Source organism: Pyrus communis, chromosome 1 (assembly GCF_963583255.1).
Source record: "Pyrus communis chromosome 1, drPyrComm1.1, whole genome shotgun sequence".
In the NCBI taxonomy this organism is placed as follows: domain Eukaryota; kingdom Viridiplantae; phylum Streptophyta; class Magnoliopsida; order Rosales; family Rosaceae; genus Pyrus; species Pyrus communis.
This window is the reverse complement of record NC_084803.1, coordinates 22,217,837-22,240,039: the sequence shown is the minus strand read 5'-3', so window position 1 is coordinate 22,240,039 and position 22,203 is coordinate 22,217,837. Positions and strand designations below refer to the sequence as shown.

General features: G+C 41.2%; 1 protein-coding gene across 1 annotated transcript; it reads left to right on the top strand.

The window, feature by feature from the left end:
- Positions 1-5,232: 5,232 nt before the first annotated feature.
- LOC137724661 (uncharacterized) lies at positions 5,233-5,871 on the top strand. The gene has a single exon (XM_068463404.1). The coding sequence runs from the start codon at positions 5,233-5,235 to the stop codon at positions 5,869-5,871; it is 639 nt and encodes a 212-aa protein (XP_068319505.1).
- The last annotated feature ends 16,332 nt before the right edge of the window (positions 5,872-22,203 follow it).

Below are 22,203 nucleotides of genomic sequence, written 5' to 3'. Positions count from 1 at the left end.
GGTGCCCAAAGCTCTTCCAAAAGAAATCAAATCCACGGGCAAAGTAGAACCTAAAAAGCAGGAGTGGCAAGCCATGCCTAAAAAGCAAAAAGGGCAAGCCGTGCCATCTTCAAGCAAAGGCGATGACGAGCTTGTTAAACCTGTAACAAACAAAGGGAGTATGATGCCTTCAAAAGGACCAAACACACCCATATTCCGATACATCCCGATGTCAAGAAGAAAGAATGGTCAATCTCTATTCGAAACTAGAGCAAGAAAAGCTGATACACAGTGGCACAAGGATAATGTAAAGTTGCTCAAGACGAATACAGTTTTGCCTCTGACACAGCTAGGTGGTGCTAAGGTTACAAGACTACCACAAGGCTTCATAAAAGCTCTACCAAAGGGGGTGGAATCAAGCTTTCTTCCAACCAAGAGGACCAAGGAATGTTTTGACCCAAATGCCTACAAACTCATGTCGAATGCTGGGTATGACTTCGCTTCCTCTTCTAATCCTGGAAAGAAGGTTTCAAACACCGTCAATGACAAAGAACGTAACCTCACCAAGACTCAAAAGAAGTTGAAGGAGTATAGTTACGGAGTTGACAACAACAAAGCTGGACTTGGCTTCACACCAAATGCACCTGTGATGATTTCAAACAAAGCAAAAAACACTAGCGCTCAGTACGTCAGTGTGAGCATTAAACAAGACCAAGAAGAGCCCAAACCCGCCCCTCGGACGTCAGTCTTCGATAGGATGAGCCGTTCAAGACCCAGAATTTCAGTGCTTAATCGCATTGGTGGTCAAGACCGAACCTCCATCTTTAAGAGGCTTAACGTACCAACATCCCAAAGCTTTGTTTTCGAAAGGTGGTCAAAACCTAAGAAACAAAGCAACACAGCTAACTCTCCTCCATGATGGTCAACTTCGGAAAGATTTGAAGATAATGAGAAGCCTTCTAGAAAGAGGAAGACAACATTAAAGGAAGAAAAGCTCGACGGGTTAGCAGAAAAAGGCGACGCTCGAAGTTTGATTCCTTCAAGGATGAAGCGCCAAGCAATCTTAGAGGTTGACGCAAATGGACCATTGAAAGTAAGAAGGCGCACTATCATCCACACCGGACAATCCTCATGCCAACAAGCTTGAGAGGGCAGCATTGAAGAGGAGGTCCAAGATGTTATCCACATCATGATTCAAGAAGGCAAAGAAGACGAAATTCCTGAGGAAGATGTCACTGCTGCACCACCATAGCTCGAAGATGGGGGGCAAGCCATGGTTGATGATCTCAAGGAACTCAACTTACGCACAAACGAGGAACCAAAACCTATCTTCATAAGTGCATTATTAAGTACGAATAAGATAGATGAGTATTACCAGTTGCTATTAGAGTACAAAGACGTCTTTGCTTAGACCTACAAAGAAATGCCTGACCTGGACCCTATCATCGCTATTCATCATCTTGCAGTCAAGCCTGGAACGCAACCAATAAAGTAAACTTAAAGACGCTATCGATCTGAGCTCATCCCACAAATCGAGGTCGAGATCGACAAGCTAATCGAAGCAGGCTTTATTCGAGAAGTGCAATACCCCAAGTGGATCTCTAACATCGTCATTGTCCTTAAGAAATCAGGACAAATACGTGTTTGCGTAGACTTCTAGGACCTCAACGATGCTTGCCCGAAAGACGACTTCCCCTTGCCAATCATTGAAATCATGATGGACACAACCACTGGCCATGAGGCATTGTCATTCATGGATGGCTCTTCTGGGTACAATCAAATTCGCATGGCCCTTGAAGACGAGGAACTAACAGCCTTTTGCACTCCAAAAGGTATCTACTGCTACAAGGTGATGCCATTTGGTCTAAAGAACATTGGAGCTACATATCAACGCGCAATGCAGAAAATCTTCAATGACATGCTACACAAAAACGTAGAATGTTACGTAGATGATGTGGTGGTCAAGACAAAGAAAAGATCAGATCACTTGAAGGATCTACGAATAGTGTTCGAAAGGCTGCGAAAATACAACCTCAAGATGAACCCGTTAAAGTGTGCATTTGGCGTCACCTCTGGAAAATTCCTCGGCTTTATCATCAAGCACCGTGGTATTGAAGTAGACCAATCAAAGATTAAGGCCATTCAAAGCATGCCCGAGCCAAGAAACCTGTACGAGCTGAAAAGTCTACAAGGACGGCTAGCCTTCATCAGACGCTTCATCTCCAACCTCGCAGGGCGTTGTCAACCGTTTAGTCGCCTCATGAAGAAATATGTTCTTTTCGTATGGGACGAAGCATGCCATAATGCTTTTGAAAGCATAAAGAAATATTTATCAAGTCCACTTGTCCTGGGGGCCCCTGTGCCCGGGAAACCGCTCATATTGTACATTGCTGCTCAGGAAAGTTCAGTTGGAGCACTCTTGGCACAAGAGAATGAATCCCAGAAAGAATGAGCGCTTTACTACCTCAGTCGAACTTTCACTGACGCTGAGTTGAACTACTCCCTAATAGAAAAGATATGCCTCGCCTTGGTGTTCGCTATTCAGAAGCTCAGACATTACATGCATGCTTACACCATTCACCTGGTTGTTAAAGCTGACCCTACCAAATACGTCATGTCCAAGCCAGTCTTGATAGGGGGACTCGCTAAATGGGCTTTGCTTCTTAATCAATACGAGATCATCTACGTCCTAGCTAAAGCCGTCAAGGGACAAGCGCTAGCAGACTTCCTTGCCGATCACCCAATCCCATCTAATTGGAAAATCTCAGACGATTTGCCTGACGAGGAGGTGTTCTACATCGACATCTTCCCGACATGGACGATGTTCTTTTACGGATCAGTACGAGCAGACGGAGCGGGGGCAGAAGTAATATTCATGTCACCACAAAGGAAAATACTACCTTACTCCTTCCAATTGAGTGAGCTATGCTCCAACAATGTCGCTGAGTACCAAACACTGATCATCGGGCTCTAAATGGCGATCAACATGGAAATCACAGCTCTTGAGGTATATGGCGACTCTAAGCTCATAATCAATCAACTCTTAACTGAATATGAGGTGAGGAAAGATGATCTCATCCCATACTTCTGATGTGATAAATAATAGCACTCAAATTAAACCCTCTTATTGACAATTGTTGTAAAGATGTAAGTAGGGATCGTTCTAGGCCGGGGATTAAGAGGGATTGCTAATCTAATGAAAACTGACTTAAGAATACAAAACTAGGCTTAAAAACACTTAAATAGACTCAAAGACTCTTAACTAAACTTATATGACTCAAAACAAATTGAAAAGACTCAAAACAACTCAAAACAATCAAATAGACTTAAACTAGACTCTAGGACATAATTTGGATGAAAATAGAATTGGTTTTGACTCAAAACACTTAAAAACACACAATAGGATAGATTTGACACAACAAAGTAAAGGGGACTGGGTTTTTGACGAATTTAAGGTAAAAACAAGTAACTAAAGGACTTAAGCAAAGTTTGGAAGAATTTGGGTATATGGATGGGTGATTAGCTAGCTAGAGGATTCTTTTCCACACATGATACATTTGGAAACAAGTTGATTTCTAGTTGCTTTCTCAATAAAACATGAACCTCAACACCCCATATTAACCGTGACATCACTAATTAACCTTCAGATTCTCCTTTAGTTATTGGATTGGATGACATCATTCGACAACCTAAAGCATTCTTCAAAAGTTCCCTACATGACATCATAATAGAGATACAATCAAAGATCATTACGTTCTATGAAAATCATAAGTATTGACAAAGCATTCGTAACTATGACATCATGATACTTATGCTAGGAATTTAACTTAACATGATTGTGAAAACAATCTTAACTACTTGTGAATATAAGTTTGTAACGATTATGTGAAACTCCCTTATATTCTAGCACTGAATTCAAGCATGCAAACTAAGTAGGCCTCCTTAATCAACATACAAGAATAAGTTCTCAATCAAAAGGTTAAGTAAATTGCATTCACAATTTATGAAATCACAACTGGAATTAATCAATTCATATCACAAACATAATCATGGTTTCAAAGCCTCCCCTAGCTAAAACGGGTTTAGCCTCTCATGTTCACAACAAAACAAAGAAAACTTGAATTAAACATTGAAAACAAAAGATAGATTACACCTAAAAACGTTCCAACAATCCAACTTGAATGCAAAAACGTCCAAGGCTTCTTCTTCTTTGCTATACTGCGGCACAAAGGTTTTAGGGATGATTTTGGATGTGTTTCTGGATTAGGAGTGGATTTAGGTTGGTAAGGGAGTGCGGCAAAGTAGAGGAATGATGTATGGATGTGTGGTTGAAGGTATGAAAGTATGGGAATGGTGGAGAATGAATGAAAGCTGCGGCAAAGGTTGGTGTGCCAATCAAGGATGGTTGATTATGTATATGAATGAATAGGGTTCTCTATGGGTGTGGCAAAGGGTTCTTTATTTGAAGGAAAGGATCTTAACTTTTATTAAATGGTTTAGGAAAGAATTAGACCCTAAATCCACCAGGAAAAGGAGACTTAAAGTCAGAATCCAAAGGGAAAAGGAAAAGAACTTGCGGCAAGGAAGAATATGAAAGGGAATGTGTTTTAAGGCTAAAATTAGGCAAGGATTTAGGATAGAATAGGAATGTAGGGTACGACATTGACTAGGGTTAAAAAAGAATGTGATCTTGGGACAAAATAGGGAATAAGCAATCCCTTTGCACGGCAAGGAAATGAAAGGGTAAGGTGAGCCACGACAAGGGTTAGAATGATGCAAGGAAGGTTTAGTTTGTGTCCTAAAATGCATAAGAGACCTTCAATGTTGCTGGAACTTAGGGCTTTTAGGATTAGGAAAGGTCAAACCAAAATAGGAAACCTTGGCTTAACTTTCCTACTTCAAGTAGGGATCCTTCTTTGACTAGGAATCCTTCTTTAATTAAGAATCCTAACATCTTTAGGTCTTCAATTTCATCCATTCCTTTTGCTCCAAGCATATGCTATCCATTCCAAGTCCAATTTAGCTCCAAAAGGCTCCAAAATGCACCTTCTTGCTACTTTAGCCATATAAACCTACAAACACACGAAAATAGCTTAAAAATACTAAAATAACTATGAACTAACAATATAAACGTAAGAAAACAAGTTAACTAAGTCGCCTAAATATGCTCCTATCAACTTCCAGTTGGCAACTTAACTGCTACAAAAGTTCGAGGCCGTGACACTAAAACATGTGCCAAGAAAGGAAAATCAAATGGCAGACGTTCTCGCCAATCTAGCCTCGAGTATGACACTAGGAAAAGATGAAGCTGCAGACGTGCCAATTTGCCAAAGATGGGTGATCCCGCTCATTATTGAAATGTTACTGGATGATACAAATGTCATCTCAGTACTTCCAGTCGACGCTGAAGAGTGGAGACAGCTACTGATCGACTACTTAGAGCACGAAAAGTTTCCAGATGATCTTAGACACCATTCCGAAATACGTCGACGAACACCCCGCTTCCTTTACTACAAAAGAACACTCTACCGATGCTCTTTTGAAAGAGTGCTCCTGAGATGCCTAGGTGAGGAAGAAGCCAATCAAGCCATGGAAGAAGCACATTCAGGTGTGTGTGGGGCACATCAGTCTGGACCAAAGCTACATTTCCAGCTAAAAAAAATGGGTTATTACTGGCCAAGCATGGTGAAGGACTGCCTAGAACACGCCAAAAGGTGCCAAGTTTGCCAATTCCACTCCAATTTCATACATCAACAGCCTGAACCATTACACCATACAGTTGCTTCATGGCCGTTCGACGCATGGGGATTGGACGTCGTAGGACCAATTACGCCAAAGTCATCTGCAGGAGAAGCTTACATCCTAGTTGCAACATATTACTTTTCCAAGTAGGCTGAAGCCATACCCTTAAGGGAAGTAAAAAAAGAAACTGTCGTTTGTTTCATTAAGGAGCATATCATCCACCGATATGGTGTACCTCGCTACATTATCACAGACAACGGAAAACGGTTCTCCAACCAACTCGTAGACGAGCTTAACGACAAATACAAGTTCAAGCAGCATAAGTCTTCCATGTATCATACTCCGGCCAACGGCCTCGCAGAAGTATTCAACAAGACGCTGTGCAACCTCCTTAAGAAGGTAATCGGCCGAACAAGAGAGACTGGCATGAAAGAATAAATGAAGTACTTCAGGCATATATGACTACACATAGGACTCCCACCCAAGCTACGCGTTATTCTCTCGTATATGGCGTGAAAGTTGTTCTACCGCTCGAAAGTCAAATCCCCTCATTAAGGATGGCTATACAAGAAGGCTTGACTGATGAAAAAAATGCAAAGTTGCACCTTCAAGAGTTGGAAGCGCTGGATGAAAGAAGGCTCGAAGCTCAACAACACTTGGAATGCTACCAAGCACGGCTATCCAAGGCATTCAACAAGAAAGTCTACCCAAGGTCTTTCTAAGCTGGAGATCTCGTACTAGCATTGCGTAGGCCTATCATCACAACTCATAAGACAAAAAGCAAGTTCACATCAAAGTGGGGTGAACCATGCGTAATACAAGAGGTCTACACCAACGACGCCTACTTAATCATGGTAGAAGATGGCTTGAAGATCGGCCCCATCAAAGGCAGATTTTTGAAGCGCTATTACCCCTAAAACAAACGCGCCACGCTTTTGACCCGCAAGAGCATAAACTGTGTACGGCAAAATCATCATCAAAACCATCACTCATTTAAACTACATCATGACTTAATCCCTCCTTAACCAAGGGTACGTAGGCAACTTGAAACTTCAAAACTTCCAATACAGTCACATCACCAACAAAAATACAAACACTTTGAAGCATAAAAAGCAAATTCAAAATATGAATACTTTATTTCTTTAAAGGAATGATTTGGTTACAAAGCCATATTACAAGGGTGAGCATCACATTAATGTAACCACCGAGGAAAGTTGTGACCAAAAGGCATTACACAACATAAAATCGCTGCAATCTTTTGCACAACCCCACACGATAAAAGTGACGCACTGGAACAAGCTCCAAGCAGCAACGACAAAGAGCCCACGACAAGCAGCAAGGTCAGTGTGCACGGCAACGTCACCACCGAGGAAAGTTGTGACCAAAAGGCACTACACAACATAAGCTCGTTGCAGTCTTTTGCATAACACCCCATGGTAAAAAGTGACGCACTGCAACAAGCACCAGGCAAAGAGCACAGTTGCACCTACATCTTGCTCATTCCGTCACCAATCGCAAATTCACAAGAAGCTGCCACCAATTGTGAACATGGGTAATCCGTTAAAACAGCAAGGAAATTCGTGAATGCAGTGAGCACCTACACAAAAAAAAAAAAAAAAAAAAAAAAAAAAAAAAAAAAAAAGAAAAAGGGAGTCTTCACAAAGGTTGCTCACGTGAAGCCCCACTACTTGGCGAAACCTCAGGAGCGGGAGGCATTGAAGATAGATTATTCGAAGCCTCAATACTTGGTTGAACGCTAGATGACGAAGGCAAAAGATGCCTCTGGAAGAAAGCCACAAACCTCTGATGGTCACTTTGAATCCAACCTTCAGATTCTTGCAGCTGATCAAGGTTCCTCTTCATGCTCGTCGAATAATTATTTGCAAGCATGTGCAAATCTCTATTCTCGCACTTAAGCTGTCTGATCTCTTGTCTAAGATTTTCCACCTCAGTCGTCAATGATTGAACTTGACGGGTTCGAGCAAGTAGGTGTTGGCCCATGTTGGACACAGAGCCCGCACACTGAACACTGAGAGCTAGGGACTCTTGAACGACCAACTCATCGGACCGTCTTGAAAACAGCCTATTATCTTTAGGAGTGAGGAGGTTCTTAGTTACTACCGTAACTGTTGTTACATCCCTCATCATGGAGTCTTCACCTATAAAAGGGCCATTAGAAGATAAGAAAGGCGGGCACCATATATTACCCTGACGCGGCGCACCTGTATCACCGTTGAGACTCAAATTTAAGCAAATGTTAGATGGGTTAGCTATTTTCAAAGATGTTAAAAGAAAAGGATTGGATGGAGTAAAATCTCAAAAAAAAAAAAAAAAAAAAAACACTGGAGACGATTTTTACGAACGAGCAGTCTTCAAAGTGTGCATGTTGGATGTGATCGATACCTCTATAAAAGGAGAGGCAACACAGCCACCAATTCAAAAAAAAAATCGAAGAGACACCACTCTTCGAATTCTAAAAGCCGGATTTTCCTGCGTAAACTTAGTCAACACTTTTCAGATGTAATCTTAGCTTTTCAGATAACGCGTGCAACTTTGTTAAAGATCTCTGACAATGTTGAAAATGCATGGAGTTCACTATTCCAACTACCACACTTTTGTCGACAAGCGTGGGTGACAAAGTCGCACCCGCACCACTACCTGCTATTAAAATCCCTATATATGTCAACATTCATGGCAAGGCATACATCCAAAATGCCTGACTCTTCGTCTTTGCCAAGAATGCAGCTGCAACCAAACCTCTCAATATACTTAGTTTTCTTCTTCCTTGAAAACACTTCTTCAACCAAGTCTTCAAAAGTAAACGTATCTCATATCATTAGGGTTGAAAGCAAAAGTATCTCATAGCATGCCTTTTCCACGTCCTTTCCTTTCTTCTTGTTCTTCCCTGCAAGACAAAGAGAAAGAGAGCGATTAGTCGGCATTTGGAATCAAGCTTCCCGTCTGGAACCGATTGCCTGGAACCCCTTCCCTGATTGTTTACTGAGCGCTACTTTTAAGTACTCATCTTCAACTATTGATGTACCCCCAAAGAAGATACCAGATGCCTGGAGAACAGATGAGGCAGGAGGAAACGGTAGATCGAAGCATGTGGAGACAAGCGCAACAAATATATGTGCTGATTTATCCGCTACTTCTTCGAAAGCAAAAGTATCTCATATCATCAGGGGCAAAAGCAAAGGTATCTCATATCACGCATTTTCTCTGTCTTTTCCTTTGCCCTTACTCTTGCCTGCAAGACAAGGAGAAAGAAAACAATCAGTCGGAACCCGAAATCAAACTTCCGATCTGGAACTGATTGCCCAGAACCTTTGCCTGGTTGCTTACTTAGCGTTGCTCTCGAGTGCTCGTCTTCAACTGTTGGTGAGTCTTGAATTCCCTCAGCGAATACTTCAGGACAGGTGACATGATGTCGGCTCTTTACACTGAAGCTGCCAAGCATGGATGAATCGCTGAGAAGTGATGCTCTGAAAGACCATTTAAAGGCAAAGGGTTGCGCACCATCTCAGCTATGCAAAAAAGAAACAAGCAGATAAGAATGCAGTACAAGGAGCTGGAACAAATCACTGTAGCACGAGAAAGAGAGCAATCAGCCGGCACTCAGAATCAGCCTTCCGATCTGGAACCAACTGCCTGTAACTTATTCCCTGATTGCTTACCTAGCGTTGCTCTCGAGTAGTCGTCTTCAACGGTTGATACACTTCTAGAGAAAATACCACATCTGCCTGGAGAACAGATAAGACGAGTGACAATGAAACATCAATCTTGTTGATCGTCAGCAAACGTAACAACTGCACATGCTGATTCATCCTCAACCATCTTCAATATGAATTGGAAAGATTGAACAAAGAAACAGGCCATCACCTCCACCTTGTGCTTGCCTGCCATGTGTTTGAATCCTGAAACCGTTCGTGGTCCTATTTTCATTCAAGATCAAGCCGCGATGGCCCTTGAAGAAATCACAAGTCCGATTCAAAATCAAGTGTTCACCACCCTTGAATCAAATTCAGCTCCAGATAAAAGGAGTAAGTTTAGACCTTGGGAGGAGACCAGAAAACCTTCCAGCCCAGTTCAAGATTAAGCCTATGGAAAATCAACAATTGGAGAACCAGAAAATCTTCCAGTCGAATTCAAGATCAAGCCCCGACGGCCCTTAAAGAAATTTCCAGCCCAATTCAAGATGAAGCCTCAACGGCCTTTAGATCGCCATCTACATTAAGGGACTTCAAAACACATATTCTACACGTGACAAGCAAATGTATACGACGCGCCTTGAAATGGGGGCATTTGTAGACATTGAAATTTCAGTGAAATAAATGTTGACCAATGTATTAAAACTACAACCTTTATTCATTTCACCTATATCACACACTCATTTCATCTACAACTTCCACTTACTTCACCAACCTCACACACTTATTTCACCTACATCACACACTTACTTCACCTACCAACTCCATTTATTTCACCTACAACATCCACTCACTTCACCAAAAAAATGGATGGTGGTGATTCTATCAAAGCCTATAAATAGGCTTCTCCATCAAGAGAAAAAAGAGGAATTTACATCACACCAAAACCTTGAAGCTTTGAAACTCTAAAGCTCTAAAGCAAATCCCGAAGGATCAGTAAAACCCTCTTCGTTCTTCGTCAAATCCTCCTTCAAGATCAAGCCCCGATGGCCCTTGAAGAAACTTCCCTCAACCTTTGAGATCAAGCCCTGACGGCCCTTGAAGAAAGTGTTCATCGTTCATCACCTGTTCATCCTAAGATCAAGCCCCAACGGCTCTTTGGATTAACAAAAATCAACAAACCCATACACCCATTCTTCAAGATCAAGCCCAACGGCCCTTGAAGTTCCATTCATCAACTGTTCATCCCTAGATTAAGCCCCGACGACCCTTTGGATCAACAGCTTATCCACAAACCTACACCTTACGAAGATAGAATCAGAGGATCAAATTACAAAGAGATTGTAACCCCAAAATCATTAATACAAAATATATTTTGTACACATGTTCTTGTTTCAGGAATTTTCGTGTTTACAAGCCTATATTGGTTCTACCTCCTACGTGTCAGGGGGTGAGAAGGTTGCTCTTGATGCCATACCTATCTTTCACTCTGAGTTCATAGCGAACCACTTAGATAAAAACTTGTTAGATAGCAAATAGCAGCTTGAGGCTTTAAGGCAGTTATGTAGCATACCCAGCAGTGTAGGAATGCGTTTGGTGCGTGATGAAGAATTGCCCACTAAGCCGCCCAAGGGTTATGTCATGTTCTACACCCAGATACTAGCGATGTTAAGGGTGAAGCTACCCTTGCACCAATGGTTGCAAAATGTGTTATCTCTCATTGGATATGCGCCTGGACAACTCAATCCTGGTTTTTGGGATACCTTGGTCAGGTTTTATATTATTTGGATGGAGTGTGGATTAGGTGAGCCTTCCTTCCATCAGTGGCGCTGCTGCTATAAGATGCGTCTGGTGAAGTCATGCATTGGCTATGCCGAGTGTGCATGCCGAAGTAAGAGAGAGTGTATTGTCCTTGGTAAAAAAAAGGCGTATTGCACTTGAAAAAACCTTTAGTGCTTTCTTTATAAGGATTGGGATCATGCTAAGGGTATCACACTTGAGCGACGTGTTCTTACCCACTTCCAGACCATAGGTTGTAATGTATCCATTGTTCGTATGCTTTGCTATTTATTGTGATTTCTACTTGCTTCTAACATTTTATTTCATGCAGTGACACAAGGCACCATCAAATTGTCTGGACGAGAGCTTGTCGATGTAGAGAAGGTGTTGAGGGTGACAAAATAGAATAAACACTTGGGCAAGTTATGACCGTTGTTTTAAAAATACAGTTTCTAGCCCCTAATGTACGAGTCCCAGAGACGAGCGAGTAAGTCATATCCTACGTTTGCCCTCTTTTTTTATATAAAGTTGTCTTTCTTTAAACAAAGTTGTATTCCTTACTTTGATTTTCCTTGTTTAGTGGAGAAGGTGAGCAAGAAAAGGGAAACTAGTACCAAGAAATGGAAGATTGGCACCAAGAAAGGGAAAACAACCATGTTAGTTTCTGTAGATGACATTCTGTTTCATAAGGGAACTTGCAAGCATAGGGTGAAGCCAATCCCTAGGCTTAGAGGAGGTCCTCAAGATTGCTGCCTCCAAGAAGGCTGAAGTTAAGGCCATCAAATATGCTGCTTCTATAGTTGAAAGGGAGGAAATGCGATTGTTGCCTCCTCATCCTAACATCGATTTCATCTTTCCTCCAGTCATGGAGCATGCTGGCTAAGATGGTAACCCTAGCTCCAGCCGTAAGAGGAAGTATAAGGAAGAGGTTGGTAACATCCCCTGGAAAGACTTAAAGGTTGCCATGCAGCCAAATAACTTTAGGTACGTTAACAATTACCTTGCAGGGCGTCAAGCCACTATTGATGAGTTTGATGGGCCACTAGCCGAGAACAAATCGGATCGTGACCGGATGATGAGGCTATCTACTTATGTAAGTGTTACTTTGTCATTTCCTTACTTTCTCTTCCTTTTCCTTCGTCTTCATTTTCCTTTGGCACTAACACTCATCTTGTCATGTAAGTTATGATTGAGTACGATGATAGGCTACGAGAGGTCGAGCGATACAAGGTAAAGTTTTAAGAGAACAAGTAGCTTGTGGATGATGCCAGAAAGAAGAGCAAAGCTTGGATTGAGGCTGTCTAGCTCAAGGATCAAACCTTAGAGAGGTTGAAGAGGCGAAATGATGAGAACTTGCGGCTTAAAAAACAATTGAAGGCAACTATCCTTGAGGCTTCCAAGGTCAGAGAGAAGCAAGATAGTGCCTTGGCTAAGGTTTCTAAGGTGAAAAAGAGTCTTCCAACTGAAAAAGAAGCTGTTGTGCTGGAGTTCTTACATTCTCAAGCCTTCCGCTATGTCATTAGGCCCTACTACAGTCGAGAGATTTGGCTTAAGAAAAGGAAACGAATGGCATTCCTTGAGCGATACGACTGCGGAGGCATTATAGACAGCTACCGTGAGGAGATGAAGGAGCATCGACGAAAGGGTGAACCCTTTCATCCTCGAACTTAATCCTAGTAGTGATAAGGAGTCTGAGGATGGCACCAGTGCTGATGAGCAGGCTCAGCAGGGTGAAGATGGTCCCAGAGATGCCAAAGATGTCGGTGATGACGATAGAGGTGAGACGTAACATGATATTATCGAGAGTTCGACCTTAGACGAAGATGATTCGTAGTGCCTTCACTTCCTACATGTACTAGTTTGTTGTATGTATGCCATTTGTTAAGTTAGGTGCCTAAGGGCTTTTTGTTTATGGATGTTTACGACATTGCTCCATTTATTTTGATGTTAAGTGCCAAGTATTTGCACTACCATTTATGAATGCTTGGCTATGTTCAAATAGATCCCCTATTTGGATATAATCTATGACTTGGCTATAATTGAATGAATACAATTTGAGGATTTTTGTTTATTTGCGTAGTCTTGTTGACATATACTTAGACTTTATTTCACGTTGAAATCATTCATGTTAAAGCTTTAAACTCGAGTATGCGGTGTCATTTAAGTTGAGGTTTTGAGTTCGGATTTTATTAGGTCAGGGTGAGACCAAGTGTTTCAGTGTTAGGAATGTAAAAGATTGAGCACCAAGTTTTTTGAATCACCTCTTTATTAAGTTCATGTTGGATGGCCTTTATTACAAAAGATGTTGAACGACTATATCTCAACACTTGCACAATGTGAGTCTACTTGTAATAGTACTTCAGGTAATCAGCGTTCTATGGATGGCCAATGGTCTTACCATCAGAACTTTTGAGTTTGTAGGAGCCAGGACGACTAATGCCAACAACTTCAAATGGTCAATCCTAGTTTGAATTGAGTGTGCCTTCGCTTATAACTATGTCACAGAGTAGTCTTTTCTTCAATACCTAGTCCCTCACTTTGAAAGAGCGAGGTTTAACCCTAGAGTCATAGTAGTTGGAGATGCGCTGATTGTAATAAACCTGGTCCTTATGTTCCTCGACTAGATCCAAATTGAGGGTGAGTTATTTGTCATTTTCACTTTGCATGTAGTTTTTAACTTGGTATGTTGCTTGCTTAAGCTCAACTGGGACAATTGCTTCTACACCAAAGGCAAGTGAGAATGGAGTTTCTCATGTTGAAGTTCGATATAAAATTCAGTATGACCAAAGAACCTGAGGTACAAGTTCTGGCCAACAGCCTTTAGCCTTGTCCAAGCTGGTATTCAAGGTGAGCTTGATTATCTTGTTGATGGCCTCAACTTGTCCATTAACCTGAGGATGAGCTGGGGAGGTGAAACATAAGTTGATGTTGAACTTAGGGCAGAAAATCTTAAACTTCTTGTTGTCAAACTATCACCTATTGTCAATGACAATTGCATTAGGAATGTCCAATCTACAAATGATGTTCTTCCATACAAAGTTTTCTATCTTTGCCTCAATAATGGTTGCTAAGGGTTCTACTTCAGCCCACTTTATGAAGTAGTCAATTGTAATGATTGCATAACTAAACTTGCATTTCCCCATAAACGTTGGGTTGATCAAATCACGTCCCCACTAGGCGAAGGGCCAATGGCTGATCATAGGAGTGAGAGGCTTAGTAGAGGAGTGAAGAATAGTTGGTTAGCGTTGACATTTGTCACAGGAGCGAGATATTTTGATGGCATCTTGGTGAAGTGTTGGCCAATAATATCCCTGGCGGAAAGCCTTGTGTGCTAGGGACCAAGATCCAGCATGATCTCCGCAGACTCTCTCATGTATCTCTCGAATGACAATTTTCCCCTCAGCAGGTGTAAGACACCTCAAGTATGGTAGGGTAAAACCTCGTTTGTAGAGTTGGTCATTGATGTTCAGGTAGCGGGTAGACTTGTATCGAATTTGCTTAGCTTGGACTTTATCATCTGGGATGGTGCTATGAGCAAGGAATTTATAAATCGGGGTGATCCAACTATCCCTCTGTTGTAAGTTGCACACTTACATGGCCATGGTGCTTTGGTGCTACCAAAAACTCGACATGAATGTTTCTTCTAATCTCCTTTTTCACTGCTGAGCAAGGAGAACCAAGGCGTCTGCATGACTGTTTACCGCTCGAATGACTTGGGTGATCTGGTAATGGAAGTGCTTGAGCAAGATATGCTATCATGGAGTTATCCTTATCATCAAAGTTGTTCGTGACTTAGGTTAACCACTAACTGAGAGTCGCTGAAGATATTAAGCTGTTTAACTCTAAGGTGTTTAGCCAAACGTAAGCCTGCCATAAGGGCTTCATACTAGGCCTCATTGTTTGATGCCTTGAATTTGAAGCGTAGAGCATATTCCATTGCAACTTTTTCAGGCTTAGTAAGGACTAGTCCTGCTTCACAACTCTACTGGTTGGATGAGCCATCAATAAATAGAGTCTATACTAGAAGGGTTGGTTTTACTTTCTGAGCTTTTGAGGGTAACGAAACGAATGCCTCAAGTGTAGGAGAAATGTCAATGGGATATGTGAATTCAGCGATGAAATCTGCAACTGCTTAACCCTTCTCAGCTAGCTTTGGTTGGTAAGAGATGTCAAACTCACCTATTGATATCGCCTACTTGATCATTCAGGAATCTGGAGTATCTGTCGAATGGGTTAATTGGTAAGCACGATGATGGAATGTGCTTGAAAGTAAGGGCGAAGTTTTCGAGCAGACATGATCAATGCTAAAGCCAATTTTTCAATGTCAGAGTACCATGTCTCTTTATCTTGTAAGGCCTTATTAGCGTAGTAGATGGGTCGTTCAACATTACCATCTTTTCGAATGAGAACATAATTGATTGTTGAAGCTGAAACAAATAAATAGATAATGAGAATGTCACCAGCTTCAAGTTTGGAGAGTATGGGGCTTTACTCATGTATTCCTTGAGGTTTTTGAATGCCTCAGCACATTCGTCAGTCCATGTAATGTACTTCTTACTTCCCTTAAATGCTTTAAAGAAAGGAGCACATCTGTTTGTGGCCTTAGAGATAAACTTGGTCAAGGGTTTCACCTTGCTAGTAAGGCTCTGGATGTCTTTTAAAGCTACCGGCTCTTTCATGTCAAGGATTGCTTTGATTTTTTTGGGGTTAGCTTCGATACCTTGTAGGCTAATCATGAAGCCCAAGAATTTGCCAAAGCCCATGCCAGACACATTTGTTGGGGTTCAACCTCATTTGGTACCTCCTCAAGATGATGAAGGTTTCAGACAGTTTGGTGATGTGTTGGTCAGCATGCTTACTCTTGACTAACATATCAACATAGAAATTCCATGCTTTTGCCAATTTGTTCGGCGAACATTGAATTAACTAATCTTTGATAAGTTGCCCCTGCGTTCTTGAGGCCGAAGGGCATGACTTTATAGCAATATAGCCCTATGTCAGTAGTGAAGGTTGTGTGCTTTTGGTTTAGAGGATACATGAGAATTTGGTTGTACCCTGAGTAAACATCCATGAAGCTCAAGAGTTCACACCCTGCCGTTAAGTTTATAAGTCTATCAATGAGAGGGAAGGGAAAGCTATTCTTTGGGCATCCTTTGTTGAGGTCAGTGTAGTCGACACACATTCTCCACAAGATCTTTTTAAGCAGGAACCTTTCCTTGGTCGGATTTTTCTTAACAATGACAACATTTGCTATCTACATTGGATAGTTGACTTCATGGATGAAGCCTATTTGACTTCTGCCTTCATTGCCTCATATCGTTCAATGTCATAAGATCTTCACTTCTATCTCACTAGCTTGGTCTTAGGATCAATGCTTCAGCGATGACAAATGATATCGGGTAAAATGCCTGCATGTCCTCATATGCGCCTAAAGATGACATTGTACGCCATTAGGCAGTCGACCACTAGGAAGTTTGTGGTAATAGTAGTTGTGTAAGGGCATGTACCAATGGTGAGTGGTAAGTGTATATTCCCCAAAGGTTGCACAATATCACCAGAAAAGCTTATCAGGGGAGTAATTGAGGGATCGAGCAAGTGTTTAACTACATTAAGTGTGTTGAAAACTTCGGCAAGCATGATATTGACCAAATCACCTATGTCTACAAGGATTCGTTGCACATCAAAGTTTGTTATGTGAGCCTCCACGATCAGTGGGTCGCTATGAGGGTAGATGATGCCGCTTTCCTCCTCAGGGTAGAAACATATTGGATCCCAGTTAGGCTTTTGATACTTGCCTCCCCTAATGTCTTCCACATGAAACACTTGGTGGCTAGACCTCAAAGTTCGTTCACTATTTTTCATGGCCCTGTTGGAAGATTCAGAGAGGGGTAAGCCAACACTAATAGAATATATCATGTTCACCTGGCATTGGTTACGGTTATCCCTTGGAAGGTGAAGAAGAAATTGATCAATTTTCCCTTTGCGTGCCAAAGCTTCGATATGGTTATGGAGGGTGATACATTTCTCGCTGTCATGGTCGTTATACTCGTGGTAGAAGCTAAACATGCCCGTGTTCTTCGTGTACTTATAATCTGGATGTCTCGGCTTGGCTTCAAGTGAGCTATACTAGGGTAAATGGTTGTGCATATGGCATTCAAAGGTGTGTATGTTTCATACCTTAGGGTAGAGCCTGTCTTGACCTGCGTTTGGCCTACTGCATTGACTGCTTGAGGGCAGGCGTTATCATAGCGACTACCTTGGTTATCCCAATAGTGTCCCTTATTATTCTTATTAAAATAAGACTGTTAAAGATGAAAATCCTTCATCTTACCCTGAGATTGATATGTCTATTGTCTTGGCGAAGTGTTAGATAAAACAGGGGAAATGTAACAAGCGTTTGGAAGGTCAAGGTTTTCTCACTTGGTTGGATCTGGTTCTTACCTCCCACTTGTTGATAAGGGATAGCCATAAGGGGTTTCCCTTGATATGTCCTTACTTCGGCGGATGTATGGTTGTAAACCTGCGCTATCACCTCAAAGTAAGTCTTCCAAGTGTTGCCATTGATCATGTATTTGAATAAACAATCACGTGAGCCTGTCGTGAAGGCTTTGAGGGCAGTCTTATCATCTGCCTTAGCACAACGAGAATACTCATGGCTGAAGAGGCTGGCATATTCACGTAGTGACTCGTTTAGCTTCTGGCAAATAATGTACAAGTTGTTTTGCGGAGTGCAAGCAACAGGTCTAGAAAATGTGTTGAGAGACAAATAGTTTCCTCCGCTCCTCAAAGGAATCTATTGTCTCAGGTGGAAAGCGGAAATACCAGTTCAAGGCTCCACCAAAGAGGGTGGAAGGGAAGAGAAGACATTGTTCTTCATCAGTATGCATCTAGTATGCCATGGTGGACTCAAAGAGGTTAAGGTGTTCAATTGAATCCTCCATTTCGGTATATAGTTGTAGGCCTAGCTTTTGCTTTGTCTTTACTTGAAGAAGCGTGTCAAGGATCCTCTTTGTAAAAGGGCTGGGCCTTGGTTGATTCCAGTCAAGTATCTCGGCCTGACATTCGCACTTCAACTTGTTTACTTCCTCAAAGAGCTGCAGGATAAGAGAGTCCTGAATGGAGTCATGTACTATTGAAGCTTTCCTTTGTAAGTTTCCATCACTTCTTGGAAGTAGGGAAGTTTGATCAAGGGCATGTGGTCTTTCCTTGGATTCATCGTACTGGCTTTTAGGCCCTGTCATTCGAAAGACCTCCGAGTCCCCTATACCCTCATGTTCCTCTAGGACTTGTCATTCCTTCCTTGGATTGGTAGCTGGCCTGGGCCGTGGTAGAGGACCGAGTTTTTCGAAGACCCTTGGGTCATTGATCTTTGAGCTTATGTGAATGAGGTTCTCTTGATGTTGCCTTCAAAAGTCTCAACAATCACGATAAACTGCTTTCGATCCTTCCACTCCTTCTACAAGAAGGTGCCTCCCTCCATTTCTCCTGCTTCAGGTTGAAGTAGCTGGGTTGAGAGAAATCTCACATTAATCAACACATTGATGAGTAACTTGCTCTTTATCAGGAATATCCATGTTGAAAACCAGTGACCCCCCTTGTTGGAGGGCACCCAGGTGATGGTTGACATCCACAAGGGCAATGGGCTCGTGTGATTGAGCATGTCTAGCCTCGTGGAGCATTTCGAAGAGCTTCTCATACTGCTCCTAGAGGATCTCATTCTTCATTGCTATTTTGTTGTTATGAGCCTCCAACTCTTCGACTTTAGCTTAAAGAGCAAACTTCTTTCGTTCCTTCCTTCGTTGCCTCACACTAGGCACGAGGGGAATGTCGTTCTGTGTGATGTGGCTCCCTTCGCTCCCCATGTTGGGGAGGGATGCTTGGTCAAAGGAGAGTGTACGAACGGTGGAAACTAGCTTGATAAAGCTGAATAGAGTAGGAATAAGTGTCTTTCTCACACATGGCGCCAAATGTTGACACACAAAATCAGTGAAACTTTGGAACAACGTAAAGTGTCAAGTTTGTGACCTTCGCTCGGTTGCTTCAGTCATCTAATGAGGATAATATGTAAAGAGATAGAGATAGGGAAGCAAACACAAGATGTACGTGGTTCACCCTAGTGAGTTCTAATGATTAGTTTAAGTACAATAATGACATTAGGAATTAACTGTAAGAGGATGGTCTTCTTTTATATTTGAGGAGAGTCTCCTGCTTTCATCCGCGGTCGATGTGGGACTCTATGAGCTTTATTCTGACGTTGACATGTACCGTGCTATGATTGGCATCCTGGTTGAAGGGAAACTCTTGGCGCTTTGGTAGGGTTGCCTCAGCATGAACCTCTCAGTGGGTCCTTGAAGGTATGAAATTGACCAGTGCTTGATAGTTTTGGGATTGGTCAAGTATGGTACAAACAAATATAAAACTAATATATATATATATATACACACACACACACATATACATAAATGGTGAGCCAGCTCACTAACCTAGGAGAATTCTAGCCTAAATTTGCTCCAAAAATGAGGTTTGGGTTAAAACTTATATTTGGCCCGAGAGTTGAAACAAGTTGGGGTAGATTTCAAACCTAAAATTTGAGTTTTACTCCAAAGGTGTAGGTAACAATTCTAAAGGCTCAAGAACCATTGTAAAATGCTAAGATTTCAAATGTCTATGAATTTTACAAGTTGAGTCTCACTCACCAGTGCAATGTCTTTGATCAATAATGTACCAAATACCTTTGGACAAACTATATCTACATGAATGAAAAATGGGTTTTGACCATATATGTGTATAAACCGGCGAATTGAGGACACTTAAAAATGCATAAACCTGCGAGACCAACCAAACAATCAAGTGTAAGTGGTGGATTGCTCTAATAATTAGAGTTTTTTTTTGTTTTTTTTCAACTCAACATGTTGTGAATTCAAACTCTCTTCCTTCTATTGGTGTAAATTAATTTAATAATATTACTTGTAATAAATAAATAAAAACCAAGCAATCAAGTTACAAGGGGGCCAACACAACAAATTAAAACTCGGGCCACAACATTAAAACTTAATCTATCAAGAACCCATGAAATAACAAAACAAGTTACAACACGAAGGCCAATAATTAGAGCAGCCACATTTCTCTAGATATGACCTCATCCTTAACACATGACGTAAAAGTTTGTGGATCAAATGGTTAAAGTCTGACATTTCTTTTTAGTTGCAAAAGCACTTTCAGTTATATTGAAAAATGAAAAATATTCACAAGAAGCACTTTTAGATCTTAAAAGAGTATAAGTCATGGTCATGGCAACTGATGTGCATGTCAAATAATCCAAGATGGTTAAGACACTTGAATAATTCAGAGGTTATTTGATTAATCATTTCGTTTTAAGGAAAACTAACGAAAAGTAAAAAAAAAACTTTAGTTTTAATGAAAAATGACAAATAAAGGTGTAGTGAATAGTATCAAAGAAAGGTAAAAATGTGGTATTTCGTTAAAAGTGAACAGTACCCGGAGTGTTTCGTTAAAACTCCCTTGGTTTTAATTTTTAATTTTAATTTTTTCGTGCTATGGATATATTAAAAAAAGGAAAGTGATTTTTGCACACTATATTTTACTTCTCTCACATCTATTTTTATTTGTGGCCATCTGTTGGGGGACTTATAAGTTGAGATGGACTTAGGCTTTGAGAATGTCTTCTTGTCTCCCTTGGTTTGATTTCGTACCAAGTTTCGGAATATCTCGAAAGAGTTATCTTGTATTAGGAAATATCTCGGTTAGATCAATGACTCGAAGATGAGCATGATTGAACAAATAACGACTTGTTCAAGAAAAGCGTGGTGTAGAAGCTAGAAGTTCATCAATTTTGCATGAAAGAGAGAGATTGGATGGTTGTATAGTGTTTTTTGTTGGATAATCTAGGCTTCCTAAGGTGGTGGCAGGGTTCACAATGGCTGGGGTACTTAGAAGAAGGATATGGAAAAAACTAAGGTTGCAAGGTGGTGTTTCTGAGCTTCTCTAGTTCTCTACGTGAAAATGGGGGAATTGGAGGATCCCCTCTCTAAGGTTCTCCTGCTATATTCGTAGTTGAATGATCCCTTCACAAGGAATCTCTATTTTGGACTTGCTTTTCTCCCCCCTTTCTCTCTAGTTCTCTTGCTACCCCTTATAGGTGTAAGGAGGACAGACTCTCGAACCTGGCATGTCTTTTTCCTGAGGCGCAACTTTCCACATGCGCTACTTTTACACTATGTTTAGATGAAGAAATTTAAGAATTTTAAAGAATTTTAAAATGATGGAAATTGAAATGCCGGGATTTTATTTTCTAGAATTTGTGAATTTCCTTGTTTGGTTAACCAAAAAGAACAAATGAATTGAATACGGAATTTGTTATTTTTAAACTCTCAATCATAGAAATTGGGAAATGACACCTACTTACATGAAATTTGAACTTGGGAATTGGAGATCCCAAATTCCAAGTTTTTTTTTTACACACGGAAATTCTAAATTTCTATGTTTATGAATCCAAACAAGGGAATTGGTACATGTCAATTTATAAATTTTGACTTTTATCCAAATTCTAAGTTTATTTCCCTCATCCAAACATAGTGTCAGTAGCACGCCTTATGGTTTTCGCGCGTTGAACTTCTGCGTAAGCTGGGAAGAGAAAGTCCGCATTAAATGTCTGTTTTGAAGTGCTTTCACGTGAACTTAGGTTTGGAATCTGGTTTGGTCCTAACTGAACTAGCTAGATTGCTAGGGAAATAGGTAGACTAGGCTTATTCTCTCTCAATACCTGCCTACCTGGACATCACAGGTTATGGGCTAGGATCTTTGGGCTCCCAAGTAGCCCAAAGTCTTCCGTAACCTGGATCCCACATAGGCCCGATGAATTCCTGTAACCATCCGCACCACAATTCACTTGACAAGTCCCGAGTATGTAACTTGGGCTTATTTCAGCATGACAATAAGCATGGCTTGGTTTATGAATATCCGGTTTAACTACCGTAGCATGACATGTTTTTAAATAAAATATATTTCTTCCTTGATCCCGCACCTTTGCATA

Excerpts from the sequence above, each read along its gene's own strand:
- LOC137724661 (XM_068463404.1), top strand. The coding sequence starts at position 5,233 with ATGGCAGACGTTCTCGCCAATCTAGCCTCGAGTATGACACTAGGAAAA.